General features: G+C 41.2%; 1 protein-coding gene across 2 annotated transcripts; it reads right to left on the minus strand.

The window, feature by feature from the left end:
• Positions 1 to 2,355: 2,355 nt before the first annotated feature.
• On the minus strand, positions 2,356 to 23,722 carry mapk4 (mitogen-activated protein kinase 4). Of its 2 annotated transcripts, none has more exons than XM_037776615.1 (9): positions 23,339 to 23,722; positions 20,511 to 21,935; positions 18,820 to 18,995; positions 10,238 to 10,382; positions 8,024 to 8,106; positions 7,710 to 7,788; positions 7,209 to 7,428; positions 6,375 to 6,540; positions 2,356 to 6,184 (listed from the first exon to the last, which is right to left on the minus strand). In XM_037776615.1, exons 2-9 carry the CDS (start codon positions 20,875 to 20,877, stop codon positions 5,246 to 5,248), a joined length of 2,175 nt encoding a protein of 724 aa, XP_037632543.1. In that variant the 5' UTR covers positions 20,878 to 21,935; positions 23,339 to 23,722; the 3' UTR covers positions 2,356 to 5,245. The 2 variants fall into 2 exon arrangements, with proteins under 2 accessions (XP_037632543.1, XP_037632542.1); XM_037776614.1 differs by having other exon boundaries at positions 7,686 to 7,788.
• Between the last annotated feature and the right edge of the window lie 1,068 nt (positions 23,723 to 24,790).

Here is a 24,790-nt window from a genome sequence, read left to right on the forward strand (position 1 = left end):
TTGCCTTTAGATTTTTTGTTTTTTAAAGCCTGGTCCTGAGAGAAACAATTAATTCAGCTGTATTTTTCTGTGGTTGAAACATATTGACATTGTTCCATGTATGAATCACTTAATTGGTTGCAGCTGAAATCTAGAAGGCAATTTCACTGGGTTCAGTTTATTTTCAAATGTGTTTATTTTAATTGTCCTTCCTATTTGAAACAGTTTTTGGTTCCATGTAGATCTTCATATTCACTCAGACATATGCAACATCCCTTTTTCTTTGTCCCAAGAATTTTCAAAGAAGTTGGACGCAGGTCATTCCAATACAAAGCTCCATCAGACTGGAATAATCCTCCTCTTTTTCTGAGATCTATTACCTCTTTCCGTTGCTTAAGGACATCTTTATTTTCTCATCTTAAAACAACCTGTTCATGTTTTTAATTTGTATGTACTTATGATCTTCAGTTTATTTGTGCTACATATAAACTGAAGACAAAGTGTTGCAATTGTTCTTTATGCTGATGCAATTGATTTAAATATGGTCATTGTATCACATTTTTCTTGTATAACAGCAGAGGGCTGGGGTCTGGGTGGGAGATGGTGAGCAAGCTGTCTGTATCAGTGTATTTGCAGTGTGTGTTTGTTATGTAATGCTGTTTTGTCTGTTTTATATTTGTGTCTATAGGACCCCCTCGAAAATGGGATGCTACATTTCAAGGGGCTATCCTATCCTTTCAATAAATTCAAATGGATTGAAAATTAACTCAATGAACTTTTTTCGGCATCCCATCTATAAACCCTTTTGGCCTTTTCTCTCACAACCTATATTTATATGTTGTGCTTATTTGTTATTCTGTTTGTGCAAAATAAGCAAAATAAAAACAGACAGTGCACCACAAAAGATTATAACATTACTTGCAAAACAGTAGAGGGCATTAGAGGTCTGCTTTGAATTGGTCCACTAACCTCAGATTTTACAATGCATTGGGTTTCAGTTGGTTTTATGGTAATTTGGTAGCTATTGTTTGGGAATATGCACCACTAAAGTACAATATCACAAATGTTAAGGGCCTTAAGACATAAGGATATTTTTGATATGGATCATTTAAAACTCAAGCTTAACAATTTTTAAAGAGGGATTAGTCAATCATAGATGATACAGTGATTTCCATTAGGTTATCATTGAAATTTTATTATATTTCTCTTTGTGCTCTATTGTTTTTTATGTTTATGTTTGTGTTGTTGAGTTGTGTGTATTTAAATAAAGGTCCATAGGAAGGGTGTTGCAATCTAGCTTTGGCTATATTCTAAATATTGTGGTGCATTTGTCCATCAAATATACTTGTCCCTAAAAAATAAAGATCGATCAAATAAAAAATACCCTTAAATAGCTAATTCCAGCTACATATACATCTCCGCAGGCATTACACCACAACAGTAGAAAACATGAGGTCAAATAATAGTTTGACTAGTTTTATTAATTTTTCCGCAAAAACAGAAACTGCAAAAAGAGATACTATCAATCAATATTGAGCATTTAAAAACCTCACAGCTCTTCTCAAATGAAAAGCTGAGGCCTCCGTGAAGCGTGAGTAAGAAATAAGAGCCCACAGAAATATGACTGTCCAAAAAAGTGACACATAGTAAAAACAACAACGTTTCAGCTATTTGAATAGTTGTGAAAGCCATGCAGAAGGGAAAGGATATGTTACATTCAGCAAGCTGGAAGCATCGAGGTGTACTGAGGCACATTTTCTACATTTCTTCACACACTTAAAACAATTGACTTCGGCTCAGTAACCACGTGTTAGTGTGTTTGTGGTATTTGTCAATGATGTTATTGCTGGCTTAGGTTACCTGCAGAGGAAACTGTAAAATGCAAGATGTGATCATTAGACCTGTATAGGTAAAAACTAGACTTCTTGTCACTAGTTTGACTGCAGCACAGCTTCTATCTATTTCTTTAAATAGATAAATGGCTCTGGATCAGAAAATTGACAGTTTGTACTTTACTTGAACACTTCTAGTCCAGCAATCCTGCTCAAGTATGGTTACTGTAATACCTTAGCAGTGGTTCCCAACCTAGTTTCCTTGAAGCCCCCCCCCTACTCGTATCTAAGAAAAGCTGAAATGTAATTTGACACTGTTAGATTGCTGCTAGACCTCCCCGTTGATACAGGTGCGGCCTCCCTTTGTGTCCGGTCTCTTTGTGTGTGTCAAGCGAGAGAACGAATGGGTTTTTGACCCCAGTGAAAATGTTTTTTTGAAAGGCTAAACACCAACAAATATATGGATTGAAGCAGAAAATTTTGTTAGATTTTGCTACTAAGTAGCAAAAAATATATATCTTTTAAATAGTTTTATATACAGATTTTTTTATAAATTATGCAGTAAGTGTGTTATAGTGATTTTAGTTATACATGAGCAGACAAATCCTGGTGCACTCCCTGTGATCTTTGGCGCTCTCCTATGGGGACGCGGACCTCAGATTGGGAACCACTGCTTTCGAGGTACACTATTGATAAAAATCAACACTGACAGATGGAGTTCCTGTTGTCGCTGAGGAAAACCTGCATTTCTGAATGTGTTAGTGACTCTAGATGTGCTTCATGTCTATTGTGAATATAAAAGAATATACCTGGCTTTGCTGTATCATAGCTTTTACAGTTTGCATTTCGCACCTATGGCTCATACTATGTTGTGCAAGTGATGTTCTGCTCACAACCTGTGTATGTTGCCCACAGTGAAGGTGCTCACTTTACATGAGCATCAATAGTTAACAGCTGTTAACGGCAGAGAAAGAGAAACAGTTGCTGCATTGTGGGAAAGTGGATATCATCTTGACTTCCAGGCTGTCAGTTCTTGCCACACTATCACTGTCATAGTGCTCTGTGTGTAGACTGTATGATGTGGATTTAGGATGAAAATGAATAGAGTGTAAGAGGGACTTAGAATGGGTATCAGATGCTGGACTGAAAGATCACTAAACAGATAAAACATGTCATATTCTGGGGTGTTTACTGTAGCTGTGCTGGCAGTGTGTTTTATGCTTCTCAGTATTGTGCCTCTGGTGTGGCTGGACCCTTGTGATACATACAGCCTATAGATTGTATACATGCACACCCACAGCAGAGACTTACATGTAAAACAGTGAAACCAGGGATGGTGGAAGCCTATTTCTTCTAGGTTACAGAATTTGGGGCACGTGAATTTAACTGTACCCTATTTCTTTTTGGCACTAGCTCAGCAGAATAATTTGAATGCCATTTCCTCATCCTCAATATCAGACCACCTATACCGAGACCAAGTCATGACCAAGACCAGAACGTATCAAGACCGAGACAAGACCAAGACTTTGAAGAGTTGAGACCGCATCAAGACCAAAACCAAGACCAATGCGAGTCCCACACTGCATGACACGTTTACGATAAAATGTGGATCATGCAAATCATGGGAACTCCTCAAATTGACCTGAAAGATCCACATTCCCATAAAAACACCCACAGAAATCAAATGCAGATTCCTCTACATTCACCTCTTTTATTGCCACATATACTGTATATATGTAGAAGTGTACCATGAGAAATGTATTGATAAAATAATCAAAAGGGCATTGCAGAGGTGAATTTTATGTGTGGGAATGTTCCTTTGTTTTCAATGAGCAAACACAGTAATGATGTTAAGAAATAAATCAGACAATACAGAGGCGATTTAGTGATTTCCCCGCAGTTGTGGTCTTGACCGGTCTTGAAATAAAACCCAGAGTCCTCTTTGTCTGAAACCGAGACAAGGCCGAGTAAAAATGCAGTCGATTCCCAGACCTTCAAAAAGTCCGGACCGATCTTGAGTACTACAACCCTCCTATCAGCTTTTAAGTTCGAGGAGTGAAGTGAATGTGAGATGCGCTTCATTGAGTAAGTACGAGTCTTTTACCTGATTTGGTTACCTTGAAGGGGAAACATCACATGTCAGAATAAATAACATTCTGAGGGTCTACGGTCGTCCATGCTGGATAGAAAAGTATTTCAAAATATATGTTTTGGTTATTTTCTGTTCCATATATTGATATGGTTACTGGGCAGCATCGAGGAGTTCTGAGTACAAATCATTTCCTATAAAGGTTGTAAAGGATCTACATTCTCCAAAATATAGGCTACTGTTGTTTGCATTATAGCTTTGTGTGGCTAAGTGAGCAAAATGGTGACAGATATGACTGTTTAGTACAGAGAGGATCGTATCTTTTAAGTGTAAAGTAGACGATGACCTTGTTTGGTGCATCAGGCAGACAGAATATGAAACTATTTACGCTTGAACTAGAGCATAAATTATTACGATAGAGCATTCCACATTTAAATAAAATACAACACAATCCAAATAAAGAGAAAATTGTGCTCTAGCATTCAGCAAAGAATAACACAGGAATATAATTAACAACAGTCTTGAGAAATATACTATAGAATTAAATATGACAACAGTTTTATACAAGTTTACAAGGCATGTAGCAGTGACAAAGCTCATTAAGTCACTGCAGGAGTGGTAAAACAGCAACAAATACAAATCCTTATGGTTCACCTCGTAGCATGATTTGACTGATTATTTTTCAGTTATTACATTCAGAGAAACTTGGAAAAAGCATTTCCTGTCTCGTTATCATTATTCGGTGAACATCACCATTGGAAGACTGTCTGACATTTTGAAAAGATTACTGAGTGACTGACACACAGCGAGGGATCTTGTATAGAAACACAAAACTAAAGCAAACTTAAAACAAACCAAGTGATCCCTCTCCAGTATGTTATCAAGTACATAATAGCCTGGGTAACTCCTGGGTAACTCTTTTTATTTGCAGATGTTTGTCTCACAGAATAAGTTGCTATCAAGTCAAGGTTAGACCCATCTTTAACTTGACAAACCACAAACACCACATCATTAATTAGATTATTATTTCTAAATATTCTCATGTAGAACAAATCCTTGATATTTGCAATGCTAAGCATGGTTATTTATATTTAACCCAAATGCTTTCTGACCTCTTATTGCCTGAGAGCACCTCTTGACAAAGCTGCAGGATTGTTTACGTGAGGGTTTTTGTCACAGCGTGTAGCGTGTCATTGCAATAATAACAAAAAGACTGCGAACACTAAGGTCTAATGTTTAAGCAGCATATTTAACCGCACCCTCACTGTGTAAAGCACTATGAGCATTTGGAAGTGCTTCCCATTGTGATGCTATACTGTGGTGGACCTGAAGTTGAAATTCAACATCAAGAGTTGGGGGTCTGTGGTGGTGGAGTCCTGTGTTCAGGAAGCCTGGGCACCTTTCGATTAATGCTTTCTTCCCTCCATCCTCCCTCTTTTCCTTTCTTCCCGTCTGCTTTCTCCTTATTCTGCCTGCACAGTTTCAGTGCTCGGGATATGAACACGTCCAGGTCGAACAGCCGCTCTTTTTGCTTTACAGGAAGTGACTCCAAGGAGTCATCGTTTACTGGCTGAGAAATAGAGGAAGTAGAGGAAAGCGGTTGAGATTGCGGGGAAGGAAAAAGTGGCGAGGTGGGGGATGACGCTGTTTGAGGGGACTGAGGAGGAAGTGGAGAGGTGGGAGATGAGGGCAGAAGTGAGGGAAGGGAATAAGAGGAAGACGTGACAGGCTGAAGTGGGCTCAGTCGGTCTTCATCGTATTCAGATGACGGTTGCCGCACAACTTGCGTGTAGTGGAAGACTGGAGTTGGGAGGTCAGTCGGGGAGAGAGGGAGAGGGGGAGAGGAGGTGTAGCAGGAGGGTGAACGTGGCTCCAAGGAAGGACTGGGACTGGGTGAGTGCAGACGAGACTGGGTTCTCTCCACCCAGCGAGAAATCTCCTGAAATAAATCCCCTGTCTCCTCCTCTTCTGCTTCCTCCTCCTCCTTCATCTCTCCCAGGTCCTCTACGCTGCTACCATTAGGCTCAGCAGGCACAGGGAGGCTGTTAGTGTTACGCTTCCAATGAGACAGATCCAGGATCAGCTTAGGCTCGGAGTAGTGTTGAGGCTTGCCCTCCCTCCAGGCTATTTTATCCAGATACGAAGGAGAGCCCACTTTGTAGTCACAGGAACGGCCACAGTCCAGTTCCCCGTACCCCGAACCACAGGCCCGCTCCAGAGAGGAGTGAGAGTTTTCCAGGAAGCGCTCAGCTGAGCTGCTGTGGGAATACTTGCGTGGGTCGACCTATATAAGAGAGATGGGGAGAAGCAGGTGTGGAGGGAGAAGGTGATAAAAAGGGAAGAGGAATCCATTCCAACTGCTTTGACTCATTCTAATTTGTTACTAAATATACTTTATGTTGCATTTAAGTAAAATAAGATTATGGTTATACAAATTAGTCTGTATGGGGGGAAAATGACAAAGCATATCCAACCTGCGCCTCCTCTAACAGTGAGGTGGAACTGGCCCGCGGGTCTCTCTGCACCTCCTCATCCTCTGTGGTGTCTCCCAGGTCAGAGGTCACGTAGCCAGGGGGCATGCAGCGACACCTCCCGCCTGATTGCTGCCAGGACGCATCTGTTGATAAACTGTTCTCGTACCTGCAGGAGGGCAGAAATAAAGTGTTCATATTAGTCTTATAAGAACGTCGTTGTGCAGTATATTCAGTCTGATATGCTTATTTACTGTACAAATCTTGTGTCTCATTATGCTTTGCCAGACTTCTCTGTTCCAACAAATAAATATTTGCACTTTGACTTTCCATTTTTTCACTGCTCCATGTCGAAAATATTATAATATATAAAAACAGTGTATAGAAACGCAAATATACAAGCCCGGTCGCGCAAAAAACTTATTACTGTGCAGTAAGAAGGCTGTAGTAGTCTGTACTGACTGCAATGTAAATGCATCCGCGTAAAAAAGACTGCTTATGGTGGATGGAAGGAGAGGTGGATGGGTCCAACAAACACTGGACTTTCAAACAGGAGACTGGTGTTCGAGGCTGGTGTTTTGTTTTGTAAGCTACTTTAGTGACGTGTTTTTTAGTGACATTTGTGGTGTTTCTTCTGTACTTATGTTACGTTGTTTCCGTATGTTTTATACTTAGTTTTAAGGCCAACCATGACTTCATTCCAAACCTAGCTAAGTGGTTTTGTTGCCTCCTGCTGGTACTACGGCGAGGCAAAAAGGGACACTGACACACTATCCTCTGGTGGACAGGCAGGTCTATTACACACTTTGGCGTGATACCAGGTTGAAATCTACACACCTCTCCCAGTGGATGCTGGAGGCCTGGCTGTTGCTGTTGCTGAGGCTCTGCTCGGTGACGAGGCTGTCCTCCAGTTCGTCCTCGATGCGGAAGGGATGTGATGAGGTGGGTTCATCCTCTGGACAGGAGTACTGCTGGAGGAAGGGGTGGGACAGCGCTGCTTCAGCTGTCAGCCGATCCATGGGGTTAAAGGTCAAGATACGCTCAAGGAAGTCGACAGCTGAGAGGAGATGAAGACGAGAGCAGTGAGGGAGAAAGAGGAGGAGAAATAAAATGTAGTGTCCACGAAGTGTGTGCTTCTTAAAAAATCATCATGCATCATCTTCTCTCAGGGCTAAATGATATGCGTCCTCCAAACCTCTACAGCCTACTCTATCATCATCTCTTCACAGCTCAGAGAAGCTGCTGTCTTCCATATCTTTTTCACTATTATTGGTCCCTGCTCTATTTCATACTGCTTGACCTTCTTCTTCTTACCACTACTCAATTCCCTCCGCTCACCCTGAGCATCCACTTCAGGCACCAATTCAGAAAACGGTTTCTTGACTCTCCATCCATGACTGACGTATGAAGGCATCACCTGGGGAAAGGACGATAGTGAGGTTAAAATATGTGCATAATTGTGCTGTGGTTATTTCTTTTTGTACATTTCAAGGCAACACACAGGAGAGAGCCCTGGAAGAGTTGTGTGCACATTTAACCTTGTCTGCACACTAAATCTAAAGCTGCCAACATAACATGACAATTATACCCTGTTCCATATTTAAACAATCAGTTTGCAGACATATGACTATCAGCAGCCACTGAGGCGTCACCTGCAGCAGGTCCTGCCTGTCCTCTTCTCTCAGCACCGGCACTGTGTCGAGAATCAGCTGCATCTGCTCCAGCTCATGAGCTCCTGGGAGAGGGAACCGGCCAATCAGAGACAAGCAGAGAAGAGACCGAGGATCAGTTACATAAGCAGAAAAAAAGGTGACCAATTAGAGTCAAACAGGAATAACCAGGAGGTGTGAGCTGTCAAGTGAAAATAAATGGTAAGCCAAGGAAGTTCAATAAAAATATGCAGATAGGATAAAATGCTCTGCAGTGGTTTTCAATTAAAAACTGTCTAGAAATCACCACTCCAAGACCCAAATATTGTAACACCCACTTATATTTTAATTCCAATGTTTGCAATCACATAAAATGTCACTTCCTGCCTCTTTAATTTTTCCTCCTCCCTCTGATTATTGATCTGTTTAAGAGTTAATGTACCCTGAATCAAATACTGGTAGAATAGTGAAGGTTGGCATGTTGTTTTTCTGGTCACACCCTGCACACAACTGCGAAGCCACAAATAGTTCCAGCATTTTGTGCACCATGCAGGGAATTTTGTGTCTGCGGAACAACCTGTTGGGCAGCACCGTTTTGCAGGCTGTCTAAAAATCCCACAGCCTTCTAATATTGGCAGACATTTTCCACAACTATGGGCCAATCCTAATGTAAAACCCATAGACTGTATATAAGAAGTGGACGTAGTCACCGTGACGTCACCCACTGGTTTGTGGACTGCCGTTTTGAAGCCTCGAGTTCAGCATTTTGGCCGTCGCCATGTTGTTTTTTTGCAACCAGAAGTGACACGAGAGGGTGGAGCTAAGTACAACCGAATGCTGAATAAGAAAAAATTAACTTTCATGAATTAAAAACACACTATGAAAGGGTGAAAGTTGTAAGACTAAAACACGGACAACACCCAAACCGGACAACAACCAGACCGGACAACACCGTGGTAGCGACCTTTCAATCACAAGGTAGCCACGTCCTAAAGCATCCCCTGCTTTATGGTCTATTTGACTCCAGATGGGACCATAATTTACTAAATGAATATCATGCTGTATTGAAGAAGACTTGAAACTAGCGATTGAGACAATAAACTCATGTTTACAATGTTTACTGAGGTAATAAATCTAGTGAGAAGTAGGTTCATTTTCTCATAGACTTCCATACAATCAGACTTCTTTTTGCAACCAGAGGAGTCGCCCCCTGCTGGCTGTTAGAAAAAATGCACGTTTAAGGAACTTGCATTGGCTTCACTTTTCAGATCCGGAGGTAGCCCACTGGTTAAACCTCTATAACCTAAAACATCCAACTGAGTTTGTTGGGGGTCGTACACAACATGAGAGGAATCAGATGCTGAGAAGCTCAACTCTTAGAAATATTCACTTTCGGCAACTGATGACTGGAGAACAAATATTTTGAAGTCATTGACTGTGATGTAGATCATGCCAGATATGCAACATGCTCAAACTTTTCAGCTCAGAGCAGAGCAGTATCATTTTTCCACCCATGTGATACAGTGTGGATTTGCCCTTCAAATGTTTCCATCAAGCTAATGGGCACCAGTAGGTGGTGCTGTATCAACATATTCTATTCACCACTCTAAGAAATAAGCAAGCAGTGGTATAGTAGTGTATTTGGATGAAAGTGCATTGCTTGCCATATGGTAAACAAAAACAATTGTGGCATGTAGACTCTGGTGGTTAAGTGCAAGGCAAGGCAAACATCTCAAACAGACCGTCTGTGAAATTCTAGCAGAGAGGAACACCAGGGAACAGATGACGCTATTGAGTGTATGGCACCATCTCTCCTGTGGTGTAGAGGGCTGGTGGAGGTCAAATCAGCCTGTCAGGAGGAACTACATCTGCGTCAGACAGCGAGAATTTCTCTATCGTCATTGATATTCTGGTCAGGCAAAGAAGTAGCCTGCAGAAAGAGACTAAAGTATCTTTGGTGAAGGACACTCTGGACAGAAAAACTCTCCTTGGCTCTCACTTGATGCCACCTTGTCTTTAAGCACTTTTTTTTTGCATCTCTGCTAGTAAGAACTTAACATAGGTTAAGAAAGGCAACTGATTTACCTGATGTTTCTGATGATATGATCATATTTCACTATGTCATCAAATAAATGATGAGTTGAATCATAATGTTCCTGCAGGACGTCAAGGTCATGAATGTTTTAGTGGACACCGTATGACAAACAGCAGAGGTACCTGCAAACAGCATGCGTCCAGTGAGCATCTCAGCCAGTATGCAGCCAGCGGCCCACATGTCGATGGCCTTGGTGTAGTTGTTGGGGGACAGGAGCAGACGGGGGGAACAATACCACTTCGTTACCAGACCCTCAGACAAATAGCCCTGGAGGAGCAGAGTGAGAGAAAAATAGGAGCTAGAGGTAAGTTAATAAAAGACAGAACAACAAAATGATCTACTGTAGTTAAAGTATATTAGTGATAATGAGCATGCAACAGACTGACTTTTTTACCAGTTCTTACCATTTTGTTGGAGTGGAAGTGGAAATAGACATAACAGCTATAAGCACAAGGACAACAAAGCTGGATAAATAAGGGTAAAGAATAGGACTGTTATGCACACAAGTATGTGAAACAATGGGTGTATATATAAATATAATATAAATAGACATAAAAAGCACCAATGGCACAACAATAAAATAAAAATAAAATATACAAGTCAAGTGTTCTGTAAGTTGTAAGCGATACAAATAGTGCAGATAAATAAATACACAATGGATATATGGACTGGATGATTATGTACAGTATGTGTATCGATGACTATATACTATATAGTGTGTAGTGTAGGATGTGTAGGATTGTGTGTAGGATTTATATTGACAGTGACAGATGATTTTACATAGAAAATTGGGGCATTAAAAGTACAGTGTCTAGGATTTGGCAGCATCTAGTTGTGTGGTTGCAGATTGCAGCCAACTGAGAACCCCTCCGTTCACTCCTCCCTTTACAAGACTGCGGTAACTTGAGCCACCGAGTGCAAAACTGTGGTAACGCCGTTCACCTTGCTCAGAGGCCATCCCTACCATAATAACACTACTTTAGGAGCATTGGAAGTGAGGCAGTGACTGCCGGTATACCACGGTTTTGCACTCTGCGGCTCACATTACTGCAATTTCACAAGCATGTCAGAGAACTACGGTGGCCCTCAGGTAACTTAAAACGTGAAAGGCTCTCTCTGGAGCCAGTGTTTGGTTTGTCCGTTCTGGGCTACTGTAGAAACATGGCTGAGCAACAGGGCGGATTCCATGAAGAGGACCCGCTCCCTTTGTAGATATGAAGGGCTCATTCTAAGCTAACGAAAACACAATGATTCTTAGTTTCGTGTGATTATAGACTAATGAAAACATAGTTATAACTATTATATTCCATTTCAGCTAATAGATCCCCCGTATTGTTACACACTGGTCCTTTAAAACCTTTAAAATTATGATCTACAATGGGAGCAGTGGACGTTTTGGTGTTACACAAAGCATCGTGAAGTCGGTAATGTCAGCTGCAAAAGGGAAATCTGAGCTTACATGCGATATTTTGATTTAGAACGCACAAAGACTTCATCACTTGACATTGTCAGCTACATGAGGATGGGAACTGGCTTCTGGATTCACTCTGCAGCAGAAAACATCCCCTGAATCTCTACCTGCAGTTACTGAGTTTCACCGAGCCTTTGATGCTCTGCTGTTTAACAACACCCGTCCTCTCATTAGGGCTGCTCCGACAAGGCTCCCCTTTGCCTTTTACTTTTGTAAATATTCACCTTGTGAACAACACTGATGATGTCGTGCATGGAGATGAGCCACAGGCAAATGTATTCACATACAAACCAGATGTATCTACTTTGCTACTATCTACCTCACGTTGCTATCATTAATGCTCTTGTTACCTCTTATATATCACTCCACTCCAACCTTATAAAATCCCCAAATCCCTGCACTTCATGATATTTCTGTTCTTTACCTGCCTTCTTATCTCTCCTGAGCCAAATCTTAATCTGCTTCAAGTAATGATAATGAAAGACTATAGACTGCTGAACAAAATATGCTTATAATGGGCTTACATATTCTCACACATTTTTATATTTCTTGGCAGCTGATGGCTAATTTAATTTCAAAACTTTGACCGCTATGAACTGCTTCATGATGACATACTGTAATAGGGACAATGCGGACATATAATGTTCACTTTTTTTCTTACTGGCACACTATTTTTGTTCACTTTTGTCCTAAAAGTCTTTCCTTCATCTCTCTCCCTCCTCTGTCCTCGCTGCTCATCTCCCCTCCTGCTCTCCCATCATAAAGTCTGCTGTTTCCATTTCCCATCTCACCATTCACCCGCCTCCCTCTTTATCTGGTGCTTCTTGCAGAATTACTCTATCTAGGCTTATGCCATATAGACAGCAAGGGGTTCATCATCGCCCAGATGAGATCTAATACTCAAAATGGATGTCAGAAATTGCTCTGTGAGCTTTTTCACACCACTTAAATTATCTTGTGACATCAAAATGGTTTTATATTTTACCTGACAGCTAAGAAGCAAGTTCCCTCTTCATATTCGAAGATGGGTATAAAAAAAATTATAGTGAATTGTGTCTCGATCAGCAGATTCAGGACATGACTCAGAGCTCTTATACATCCCTTCCAGCAATGCGCCCCTACATAGAATTCATTCATTCATTGAGGGAACATAGAATTCATTCATTCATTGAGGGAACATAGAATTCAGCCTGGTCAAAATGTTTGTGTCAAAATGGCTCTATGAGTTTTTTTGGGCCGGCTTTATACATTACTCCTAGAATACAAGATTAGAGATGTTGTTTTATATGTATATGAATGAATGAATGAATGAATGAATGATTTTCGTGTCTGGTCATTTTCATAACCCATCCCTCATAGGATTATTCAGACACATTAACTAATAACAAATCAAACATTCTGTCACGTTAGCCCATCATCATCTAACAGCACAATACACCAGCATCATCCAAACATAAACATCATCCAGACATAGTCGTAGCCTCCAACAAATAATGCTCCAGCATATATCCCACAATGGAAATACAACAAATAAACAGTCAGAGACATACAAACACAGCACAAGACACACAAATCCAAACATGACAAAGGAAGCCTGAGGAATTTATCTATCGTACGCTACTTTTCTCCTCCTATCCTATGCTTTAGAAAGATATTCAGAAAATACAAAAACACTATCAACAAGATATTCAATTAAAGAGCATGTCTCCATACCTATCAAGTCTAAACCAGGAATATTAACTTTTTAAAATAATATTTGTCATAAATCACAATATAAAAGACAAAATAAAATAAAATAAATTTTGTTCTCAACCTCATATAGTTCTGTAATATTGGCACAGTCTTTACTCTTCAATTACATCTGTATCTTCCTGTTTCAATATGTAGTAGTTATATGTCACTATACTGCTTCTAACTGTGTGTCCTTTTCTTTATTTCTTATTTCTAACATTTGAACTGCATGCCCTGTTTTGTGTTTTTGTTCTGATGTATCCTAGGAAGACTTTTAAACTGCATACCCTGTTTTAGTTTCTGTTTTTGATGTATTTTAGGATGCCTTTTGTAACACCTTGGCCAGGGACTACAGATGAAAAATAGCCTTTTAGCTATAGGCATTTTCACATCATATGTATTTATTAATTTGCACTGTCCCTTCTCAAATAAACTAAACTAAGCTGTGATAAGAAGCTATGATTTGAACTTCAGTTTTACAGCTGTCTTCAGCCTTGCTGTTTCTCTTCTCTCTATGCTCCTCTCCTCTCCTCCATCATGTACTCCTTTTATGTTCTCTACCCCCTCTCTCTCTCACTGCCCTCATTGAACCTTACTTACCGCCCCCGCTTCCATCCTCACCGCTGCCTGTGTGCCAGCAGATGACAGAGCAGAAACTGATGCTGAGCGCTCAATGATGGTCTGACAAACATACTCTCACCTTGTCTTCTATCTGTCTGTCCTTCTTATGCTGATCAGTCTCTACACCTGAACTCTCCTGTCTGGATCCCGGTTACATTTGATAGACTGTGTCTTTCAAGGAGTAGGAACATTTTCAGGGATGGAATAAACAGCGGTGGAAACTGCTTTGAACAGAAAAAGACACATATTTAGCTCTCAGTTCCACAAAATGATGCACAGATGTGGTCTCATTTAATTTTCTAACTGCTGGTTTTCAACACTGTATCACAGCTATTCACCATCATAAAAGGTTTGCTGGCTGTCATCACTCCTTTCCTTTCCTCTTGACCTTTTCCCCCCCGTCATCACCTCCCACTTTCCTCTCCATCCGTTCCCTTAATCTCAACTCACCTCAGTGTATTTGTTCGTCACCATCAGCAGCTATGGCTGTCTCCCCTACCTTTCCTCTTTTCTTCATGCTTCACTCCATCTCTCGCTTTTCGCCACCCTCCTTGCTTCACCTCCTCTCTCACCTGCTTCATCCCTCCATCTCTTCTTGTCAGTTACAGTTCCACTCTGCTTACTTTTACCTGTCTACTCCTACACCCCTTGTCCTTCTTCTCCAATGCTCTCTCCTTATTCACCTTTCCTCTCCTTCTTTCTCCTTCAGCCAGGTCATGAATAATTTCTGGGCAGATCCAGCGTTGCCTCAGTGCCTCAGCAGGTGACATTCACACATACACGCTCCAAGTTCCTACCTGTGTTGACAGTAAACAACATCACAAATAATGGTTTCTCAGCCTCTGTTTCCCCTTCTGTCTCTCCTCTCAACCTTTCTGTCATCTATTTTTGCCTGAGTAAATGTTTGTCTGTGTAGTTAGAGGCGTACATCTAGACAGCTTGTCAAACAGCCTCACTACGCTGCACTGCAGAGTCACAGTGTGCTGACAAAAAGATACTGTAGAAGTACTAAGAAAAAGTAGGAGTGATTATAGTTCATTGAGAAGAGGTCATTCAATGGTGAGAGAAAAAATCTAAAATAGCCAATCTACTAGCCGACTATGACTTAATGTAAAACCTGAGTAAGATGGACTGTGATGCAACAACCCTATTTGAAACTTTCAAATTGTCTTGTTTTATGTCTCGTTTGTATTGCTTTCAAATGGAAAGCAATACAAACGAGACATAAAAACAGAGACACCAGTCTTGTTTCATGGCCAAATATGAAAGTTAAAGCTGCAGTGGGTATCACTCGCAAATTTCAACCAAACGGTCAAACTAGGCAGCGCTGATGTAGTATGAATCAATATTCTTTTACTGTAATGCCTATTTCCCATCTCAAATGTTTTCAGAAACATCTTGTAGTGTACTGTTTAGCTGTAAAATGAGAAAGTTTGTGACCCAGCAGCCATGTTGAGATCAGTTGAGAAAATACCAAGCACCGCCCACCAGCCGGAGCACAGCCAATAGGAACGCTCAATAGGAACGCTCTCTCTGAAATGACCTGTGATTGGTCAAAGTCTCCCGTCACAGGATTTTTTAAAGCCTGAAAACAGAGCCATGAGGAGGTGCAGAAGTCTAGTTTTCTCTCAGATCACTTGAATTACAATGTGCTGAAAGGTTATTATGGAATTTTTGCCCAATGATGCCAAAAATATACTGCCTACTGCCACTTTAATACTATTTGTGAATTTCACATCACAGCTGAAGCCAATACAGCCCACATCCATTAGCACTTTTTTTAAAAAAGCAGCACTTTGGCTCTACATAATTAAATAAGTGAGAGGATGCTACAGTAGCACAGTCACTGCAGGCATCTGCTTTGGTGTCAACACTGCATCACAAATAGCCCAGCATCATCTTACACACACACACACACATACTGTAACTCTGGTAATACAATCTTAATGCTTTAATGAACAATGACAAACTGACGTTCTGCTAGCTAGCAGACACATCAGCTGGAACACACTCCCATTGTCTATCTCAGAACAATTCAAACCATGTCAGAGTGTAATGAGCAGCCAGCACTCTTATTGGTTATTAATGCGTCCCCATTATCAAAGCTTTGAGGCTAGCGTCTGTGAAGGAAGAGGCTGACGCTGTAAATAAAAGGAAGAATACGATCTGTATGAGCTGAGATACAGTACTTGTTGTGGCATTAAATTTCAAATAAACAACAATGGCTTCATGTGAATTATGCATGTTTATAGGCATAAAATATGCACATAACAGACACATTTTATCAGACAAGTGTAGGACTTACTACTTTGATTAAAAAACAAGAACCTTTTTCTTCTTCTATCTACCTACCTAAATACTCATCTATCTATCTACCTATCTATATAGTATATATCCATATAGTATCTATCCATCCATCTATTGTCTACCTACCTATCTATCCATCCATCCATCCATCTAGTATCTATCTATCTATCTATCTATCTATCTATCTATCTATCTATCTATCTATCCATCCATCTACCTATCTATCCATCTACCTACCTACCTAACTACCTACCCATCCAGCCATCCATCCTATCCAGCCATCCATCCTATCCTATCCTATCCTATCCTATCCTATCCTACCTAGTGACAGTGCAGTAGTTCAGGCTGAACATTGTGTTCTCTGACAGGCAGAGCAGTTTCTGTACAGTGTGAAAGCAAAATATGCATCACACACACACAGAGTGGGGAACAGAGAGTGAGATAGAAGTAAACCTTGTTCCTGCACGACCCAAACTACCTTCATCTCTCTCACCATTCTCTGTCTGATCTCTTTTTTGTCCCCTCCTTTCCTTGTTTCTCCTCTTTGCACTTTTGCCCACCCTCCTTTCTCTGCCTTTGTACTTTTCACCTCTCCTTCTCTCACCCTTCCATGACTCAATATTTCTCACCCTTGTTCCTCATCTGTTCTCTGCCTTCCCCCCTCATCACCCCCTCCTCCTCATCCTCCAAACGCACCCCCTGTGTCTGCACCCAGCTGATCTCCAGTCCCGTGTTCTGAGCTGACAAAGATCGCCTTTCACAAGAGCTCCTCTCCACATGCACAGACCCAAAAAAACACACACACAAACATACAAACACACACACATCATGCCCTGCTAGTGTTACAGTATTGCTGTGGGATCTTTGTGCATAATAAGGCAGCACAATGGAGCTGTAAACTGTCACATTCATCCCTCAGAAGCCTTTATCCACAATGGACAGGGTAATCACAGGGTTTGATTAGCACAAAACTTGATACCAGGTTTGGGAAGAAGATGTTACAGTAATAGAGAGGAGGCCTTATGTGAAAGACAGGTCGGCAACATCAGACATGGGGATGTGTAATTGGAGATGCCAGTCATAGAAACAAAGACGGCTTGGCTGCACTGCAATCGTAACATGTAGAATCCCTCTAAGAAATGTAGCAGCTGCACCTCAAACACTTTTCAGTTTCAAGTTTGAGATTTTGAAATGCAGGCTGACTGTATTTGGTGAGCTAGTGTACTTTTTAAAATCTCGGACCAGTTGCATGAACTTAGTTTAAGACTAGTCTTAGCCTAAGACTGGTCTTAGATTGTCAGGTTAGACTAGTCTAATTAAGCCTGTCTAAGGCATAAATATTTAGTCTGGCTTAATTTGAGGTAGGAAAGTTACCTACCTTACAACCTTTCCCCCTAATTTTTAGCTAACTATTTAAACTGTTTATCCATTACTTTTATGCTGTTTACCTTTTCGGATATTTTTGGTGTGGTGTCGCCGTTGCTGTTCCATTCACCATTTTTTTCTCCTCTGTGAAGTGTCTTATATCACCCATAATGCATTGCGCGACAGGCTATCTAAGTTAGTTTTACATTGATCACTCATAGAGAAGCTTTATGCAACAGGTAAATTTAAGTGTCTATAGCAAGTCTGACTTTAAGTTATATTTAATACAAAGACTAGGTCTACTTTTATGCAACTGGCCCCTGGACTAATGATGTTTAAGATGTCACCTGAGACACCACATTGAGAAGACACTTACACCAGACAGACATCAATTATTCTGCATTTCAATTGCGATGCGGACAAAACGTGTGTGCAAACCAACTGATTTTCTATAGGGGGATTGTTTCACAATGGTATCCCATCCTATAGTGTATCCATTGTTACACTCGGACAAGGGTTTGTGCACTGCTGTCTGATAACCACACAGGGCCAGGACTCGAGGAGTTGCTATCTCTTCCCTGATAACAGCTCTACCTCAACGAGAGGGAGTACAGATAATGTTTAATATTACAGTACCCCCCCATAGAGTCATCTATCAGCAGCAGAACGGCCCACGCTGCGTCAGACTGCAATGAGGAGAGTCAAAAATCCTCCTAACTTTATCAACTTTCCTGGCTTGAATATTTATGTCGTGATTCATTTTTGTTGAACAAGTATCAAAACGTACCAAGTCAAAAATAACGACGTAGCCAATATTATGTGGACAGAGATCTTTTGTGCTGGCTTGTCCTCTGAAGATTAAGGATTAATTAATATAAAACTTGTTAAGAGAGCATGTGTCTAATGAGAATAATGATCACAGACATTTATTGGCCTCTGGTCAAAAGAACTCTTGGCACATTTGCTGGATTAACATGCCCCAAAAATATCACTGAGAGTAATTATGCTATGGCTGGAAATGTTTGTAAAAGTGTTGCTGATTATTCTAAACCTCCAGCTTATATGTCATTTTTGGTCATCAGTCAAAGTCTTTTCACTTTAACAAATAAGCCATTCAACTAATAGTATATGCATAAATTATTTCTGTATATGTGAGTGTAAATGTCCTTGCAGTATGTGTTTGTGTGGTGGGTTTCCTTCCCCTCTTACCTTATGAGAATAATGAGGGTCGACTATCCTGGCCAGCCCGAAGTCTCCGATCTTGAGCAGCAGTTGGTCTGTGTTGAGGAATATGTTGGCAGGCTTCAGATCTCTGTGCAGGACGTTAGCTGAGTGGATGAACTTCAGTCCCCTCAGCAGCTGATAGAACAGCAGAGTAGCGTGACCTGTTCAAGGAGAAAAAGTCAGAAATCAGGATACATGGCACTGCTTCTATTCTCGCTCCTGTAATTACCATAACGATGCTTATTCCTAAGTGACATCATTATAAACACAACATGAATGAATGAAGGAAAGACTCAATGAATGAGCACATTTTGGGTAATGACTTACAACCGTTCTGGCACAGTATGTCAAAATGATGGTTTGTATTACTCCAATACTTACCAAGCATGTTTATACAGAGGAAACAAACAAGCTGAATGAATAAATCAACACATTTTGGGCAAAACTGTAATGTTATTTTCAAATATGTGAAGTGTGGGTAAAGTTCTGTCTCAGTAACAGAGCGTCTCAAAAGGACTGCCACGAAATCCAATAAATCACAGTGTAAATAAAGCCAGCAGTGCAGCAACAAAACGCTAGTGTTTTAACATGAAGTACCACACAGTAGTAAAAAATGGGACTTTAACCCTCTGAGACCCACATAGACCTGTTTCTGTTGTTTTTTAGGGGGATACTGGGGGTCTTTAGGGGAGATAGCAGGTCAACAGTAAATGTCACATAGAAGTGGTGTACATCATCTGAAAGCTGGGAACCTGAAGATTAATGTGAGATGCAGCTCAGCACTGTGTGTCAAGTTGTTCTAGTCATAAATCAGAAATAAACACAAATTAATTCAAATAAATTGTGAAAGTGTATAAGGGTTTAGAACATTATGATGGAAGTACATATTGACCATTCCCATGCTCACTTATGTCTCATAAGTTGCTGCAGCAAACTTTGGGTTGATACCATTTGTTACACAGTTTTGGTGCTAAATTTATCAATTATTTACCACATAAGAATTGATAAAAAATATCAATAATCCCTCCAAAATACTACTTTAAGACACAGAGACCATGAGGAACACCATTGAAAAAGCTATGCTGTGATTCTTTATCAAAAATGTTTGACATTTGCAAGAATTGCATTTTTCAGCAATTACATGGCGAGCACTTCTGTTCTGGAAACAGCTCAGGTCTAGGCTAGGTCTCTAGTTTGTGGCTGTGATTATCCCAGAGGTCACCACAGGTCATTTTATACAGTGAGGTCAAGTTTTAAAAAAAGTCTCACTACAATGAAATAGCTACTGTGAGGACTAACATCATCACACATGAATATAATTGGGTTCATTGGATCCACAAGGGTCTCATCTTTACAATGATATGCAATTCCAAGACTGTTTAGGGATCCCAGTATGCAGAAATATTCAAATACACTGCCCCAAACTGCATGGGAATATCATAAAGTGGGCATGTCTGTAAAGGGGAGACTCGTGGGTACCCATAGAACCCATTTTCATTCACATATCTTGAGGTCAGAGGTCAAGGGACCCCTTGAAAATCTCCAAGCCACATTTAGCCTAACTTTGTAATGTTATTTGATATGGTTGGTAGCAATGGATTCCTTAAGCTTTCTAGCTTCATATGATAGCAGTACCCTCATTAGTTCTCTCTGGAAAGCAGAATATTTTCCCATACCTGTGGGTAGTGGTCCTTGTTCCAGCAGCCGAGCCATATCTGTCTCCATGCATTCCTGGACGATGTACAGGGCACTCAGCTGGGTCGGGTCCCTGGGCAGTGGTCGTCCATATGGCGCCAAAACCTCATGAACCCTCACCACATTTTCATGGCGCAGCCGGCGGGTGATTTTGACCTCCCGCAGAGCGTGCTTCACCGTCACCGCGTCACGCATCACCAGCTTTTTGATTGCCACGCGCTGTCCGGTACGCTGGTCCTCGGCTGAGAGGACCAGGCCTGTAACACCTGAGCCGAGAGGTCGGAGGTCAACGAAGTGACCACCCAGGTCAAAGCCATGGAGGAAGAGGGGGGTTTCCTGTCTGGCCATGATAACTCAGGGACAGATGATTCCAGGTACTTCAAGCTTGATGGATCCCCACAATATCCAGATTAAAAGTGCTTTGTTATTGTCTTATTATGCACATGATGTTACATCTTGCTGGTGAGTCCAAAACCTTAACAAAAGACCTGATATACCTCTAGGTAGCTGGTGCACGTAGATGTCTGTTCTCATGTAGACAAGACCCAAATTCAGTACCACAACTAGGATAAAGTAAAAGTAGGATTACTTTATCCAGAATTTCAAGCTGTACTAAGAAGAAGATATTTCCTTCAGGCCTAAGAAGTGTCTTTGTGCATCATCTTCACCTCCTCTTCTGGTCCTGTGTGGGCGTAGGCTTCTTATTAATTCACCCTTTTACTGAACCAGAATCCACTAGTTATCACATAACAACCTTTGAAGTCTTTAGGACAAGGAGTGTAACGCATCTACAGTGCATGTTTAAAAATAACAGCTTTTTTCTTCAACATCTTCCTCTTGACACTTGATGATGATGTCTTTTGTAGTCTGCTGCAGCGACGCACTTCTAATCTCTCACTGTATTTTCCTCACGCGCAGCAGATAGTCAGGATATCAGTGAGTCTTATTACTGTAATACTACCCAGGGCAGGGGTATCCATAGAAACAGCCCTCTGTGTGGCTGATCCTGCTCTTACATGTGTAGATGCATCATGGGACGGCAGCAGGCGGACGGTCAGCTCTGCACTCCCCTCTCTTTCTCTCTCTCTCTCTCTGTCTCTGATAAATCTGTAATCCTCATCGACGAGTCAAAGCCTTCGATAGTGAGCCAGGAGAAAGGAGGTGGGGTTATGCGAGTTAAATTCAATGAGACTCTGTGGGCTCCTCCTCTTCTTCCATGATACCAGAGTCATTCAGAGTCAAGTTCATTCAGTTCGAGATCCACAGTTGGACGGCAGTCAAATCCCGGAGCTGTTGCACTCTCCGTGTGTGCATGTGCATAAGTGTGCATTCGTTTTAATCCCTCAGTAATCTGCTTCCTGTTGCCTTCTCATGAATGTAGGGATTTCAGCATCAGGCTGTGGTCACTGTGGAAATATATACTGCTATTAGAAGAGACGCTCAACACATCTGCTGCCTCTGCCGCCGCTACTTGGGAGGAAAGGAGATGAAATGGGGTGAACAGAGGAGAAGATAAAGATGAAAGTTACACAGCAACAGAGCCAGTGTGTTAACAAGGACTGTGTCGCAAGAGAGTTACCATTACATAACACTGAATGGCAGTGTAACCTAATCTACACCAGCAACCTAACGTGCTTAGAGTGGATAATCACATCAATTCAATGATGCTTTAATATCTGCTACAGAGACAATTTCACAGGATGGAGTGGCACTTTTCTTGTTGCATTTTCTTATCACAGCACCGCACAGCTTAACTTTATTTTCTCAGATTAAAAGCGAATCAACCTGCCTGACATTTTATTATTTCCACCCCTTGAAAAGGTCATATAGTATTAGAAAACAAAAAAGCATTGACTTTTCCCCATGAAACAAATCTCTTTGCTGTCAAAAGCCTGAGGGCAGGCTTGAGTATTAGCTCTTTTTCTCTCTAGAAATGGGGGGGATGTGCACTCAATAACTGCTCTTTAACAGCCTTCAGAATAAACACAATCCATGTTCATGTTAGCCAGCCTCAGCCAGGCTGAAAGAGTGTAAGAACAGAGAGACAGAAGAGAGAGGCAGCGTTGACAGTGTTGCTGGGTGGGAGGCGCAGCACTGGGCTAACTTTATATATAATGCATAACCACTGGAGATGGCACTTGGTGTTCTCTCTCTCTCTCTCTCTGTGTTTATTCTGCATATTTCTTCAGGTTATGCAAGCATGTTATAAATGAGAATCATTTGCAGTTTCTTGATGCCTTGCATCTAAATTTGCAATTGTGGAGCCCATTGTCAACATTTTTATAAATATCACTTAAAATGGCTTAAAATATCCTTTAACTGGCAAGAAAATGAAACTCCATTGAGCCAAAGAGGTGATAGTAGATGGAACACAGAGGAGGTTACATCCTGTTGTACTCTGGCTTTGTGCAGCTGCTTTCTGTCTCCCTTACTGTTTTATTTCTCTCTTTTTTTATTGTATTTAATTTAATTTACTTCCCAACAGGCGCTTTAAGGCAGTTTTAGTTGAGATGTGGAAACGCTGCATCCTCTCTGCACACTGGCTTCATGCGGCTGCCTTTGTGTGTTCCCCATCCACTCCAGTGACGCCCCTCTGACTGAACAAAAACACTGAGGTTGAAGTGCATCTAATAAAACAGAAAGCCCCATTTCCTAATAATAAAAGAAAAAAGAAAAAAAAAAAAAAAAGTATACCATGGACAAACAGGCCCAGTAGTGCTTCTTTTCCCCTCCTCATCTTATCTGTGTCAGCATCTGTTCGCAATAACAAGAAGAAAGAAAGATAACAGCAACCACCATCAGGACTCACCGGAGCATCACGCAGCCGCAGCCCGCCGTCCAGACACAAAGCTCCGGGCAGAAGATGTGACAGATACGGGTCCTTGTTGGAAGCAAAGAAAGTGAAACACGACCAGCATCTCTCTCTCTCTCTCTCTCTTGTGTCTGCTGAGTGATTCAGATGATCCAGAGAGGAAATCAGCCGGTGCAGGTCGGAGATGAGATAAACCAGCCGGCTGCTGCTGTAGAGGAGCCGGTTATTGTGGGCGACTGTCCGCTCTCTGTCTGTCAGAGGAGAGATCTGAGAGAGGAGGAGAGGAGAGGAGAGGAGAGGAGAGGAGAGGAGAGGAGAGGAGGGATCACCCCGATACAGATACAGACCTGAGTGGCTTCACACACACTCACACTGCACCATGGATGATGAAGTACCAATCTCTCTCTCTCTCTCTCTCTCTCTCTCTCTCTCTACTGATGAAATAAACTAAGAATATATGAAAGTTAAAGAGGACAAATCAATCAATATATAACTCTATTTACCAGCCTCCATCTTATTCTAGCTGGATTATCATAGCTTCATCATTACCATCTACCATCCAGCTGACATGTGCAGGATTTGTGTGTTTGAGATTCCCCCTAGAGAGGAAGCCAGAGAGGATCCTTTGTTCATACTGAATTAATGTTTTTATACCAGCAAGGATGCCAGCACCACATGTCAAGGACCCCTAATGAGAAAATAATAGTTTGTTCAAGTACAAGAGATCTGACACTAACACTGTTAGGAGATACAGTCAGAGAGATAGGCTAGTGAAGATGAAATGTAAAAGCTTGTAAAAAAGCATCAGTGAAAGTAGTGAAAGTTCAGGCTATATGTGGTAAAATATGCCACTTTTTCATTGCCATAAAAAGAAAACAAAAAAAAGAAAACAGTATTTATGGTGTGATGCCTGAGATTATTTCTAGTTTATTGCTTCATGATGAAATCAAGCAATTTCACACGTTATTGGCCAAAACCATTAGAAAACTCCATTAGAAAAATGTACTTTTCCAGGTCAATGATCATTACAAGAGTAGAACTAAAGATAGCAGTACTACTCTTATACAATTTGATATATCACTGCTTTGTCATATTCCATACAAAAGGTGCTGAATTTGATATCTTGAGCATTAATATAGCAACACGCAAATATTTGCTATGTAAAGATATAGAGGAGTAATGTCTACCTGAGCAGAGAATGAAGTCGCTCTCCCTCTTGTGTGTGTTGTAATCGGAGCTTCTCCTCGCTTTGTTGTCATCCGGGCCAGCCATGTGTTATGTTAGCGTGCCCCACTAGCTAGCTCATGGCCGCTGTTCTACCATTGCTCTCATATGGTGGTTAGGGTCAAGGATACGGGTTGGTTTAGGTAGGATAGTGGTTATCAAAGTGGGGTCTGGGGTCCGTGGCTATTACCTATAAATTATAAAATTGTGGTGTATCACTGAAAA

Source organism: Sebastes umbrosus, chromosome 8 (assembly GCF_015220745.1).
Source record: "Sebastes umbrosus isolate fSebUmb1 chromosome 8, fSebUmb1.pri, whole genome shotgun sequence".
NCBI classification, from domain to species: Eukaryota; Metazoa; Chordata; class Actinopteri; order Perciformes; family Sebastidae; genus Sebastes; species Sebastes umbrosus.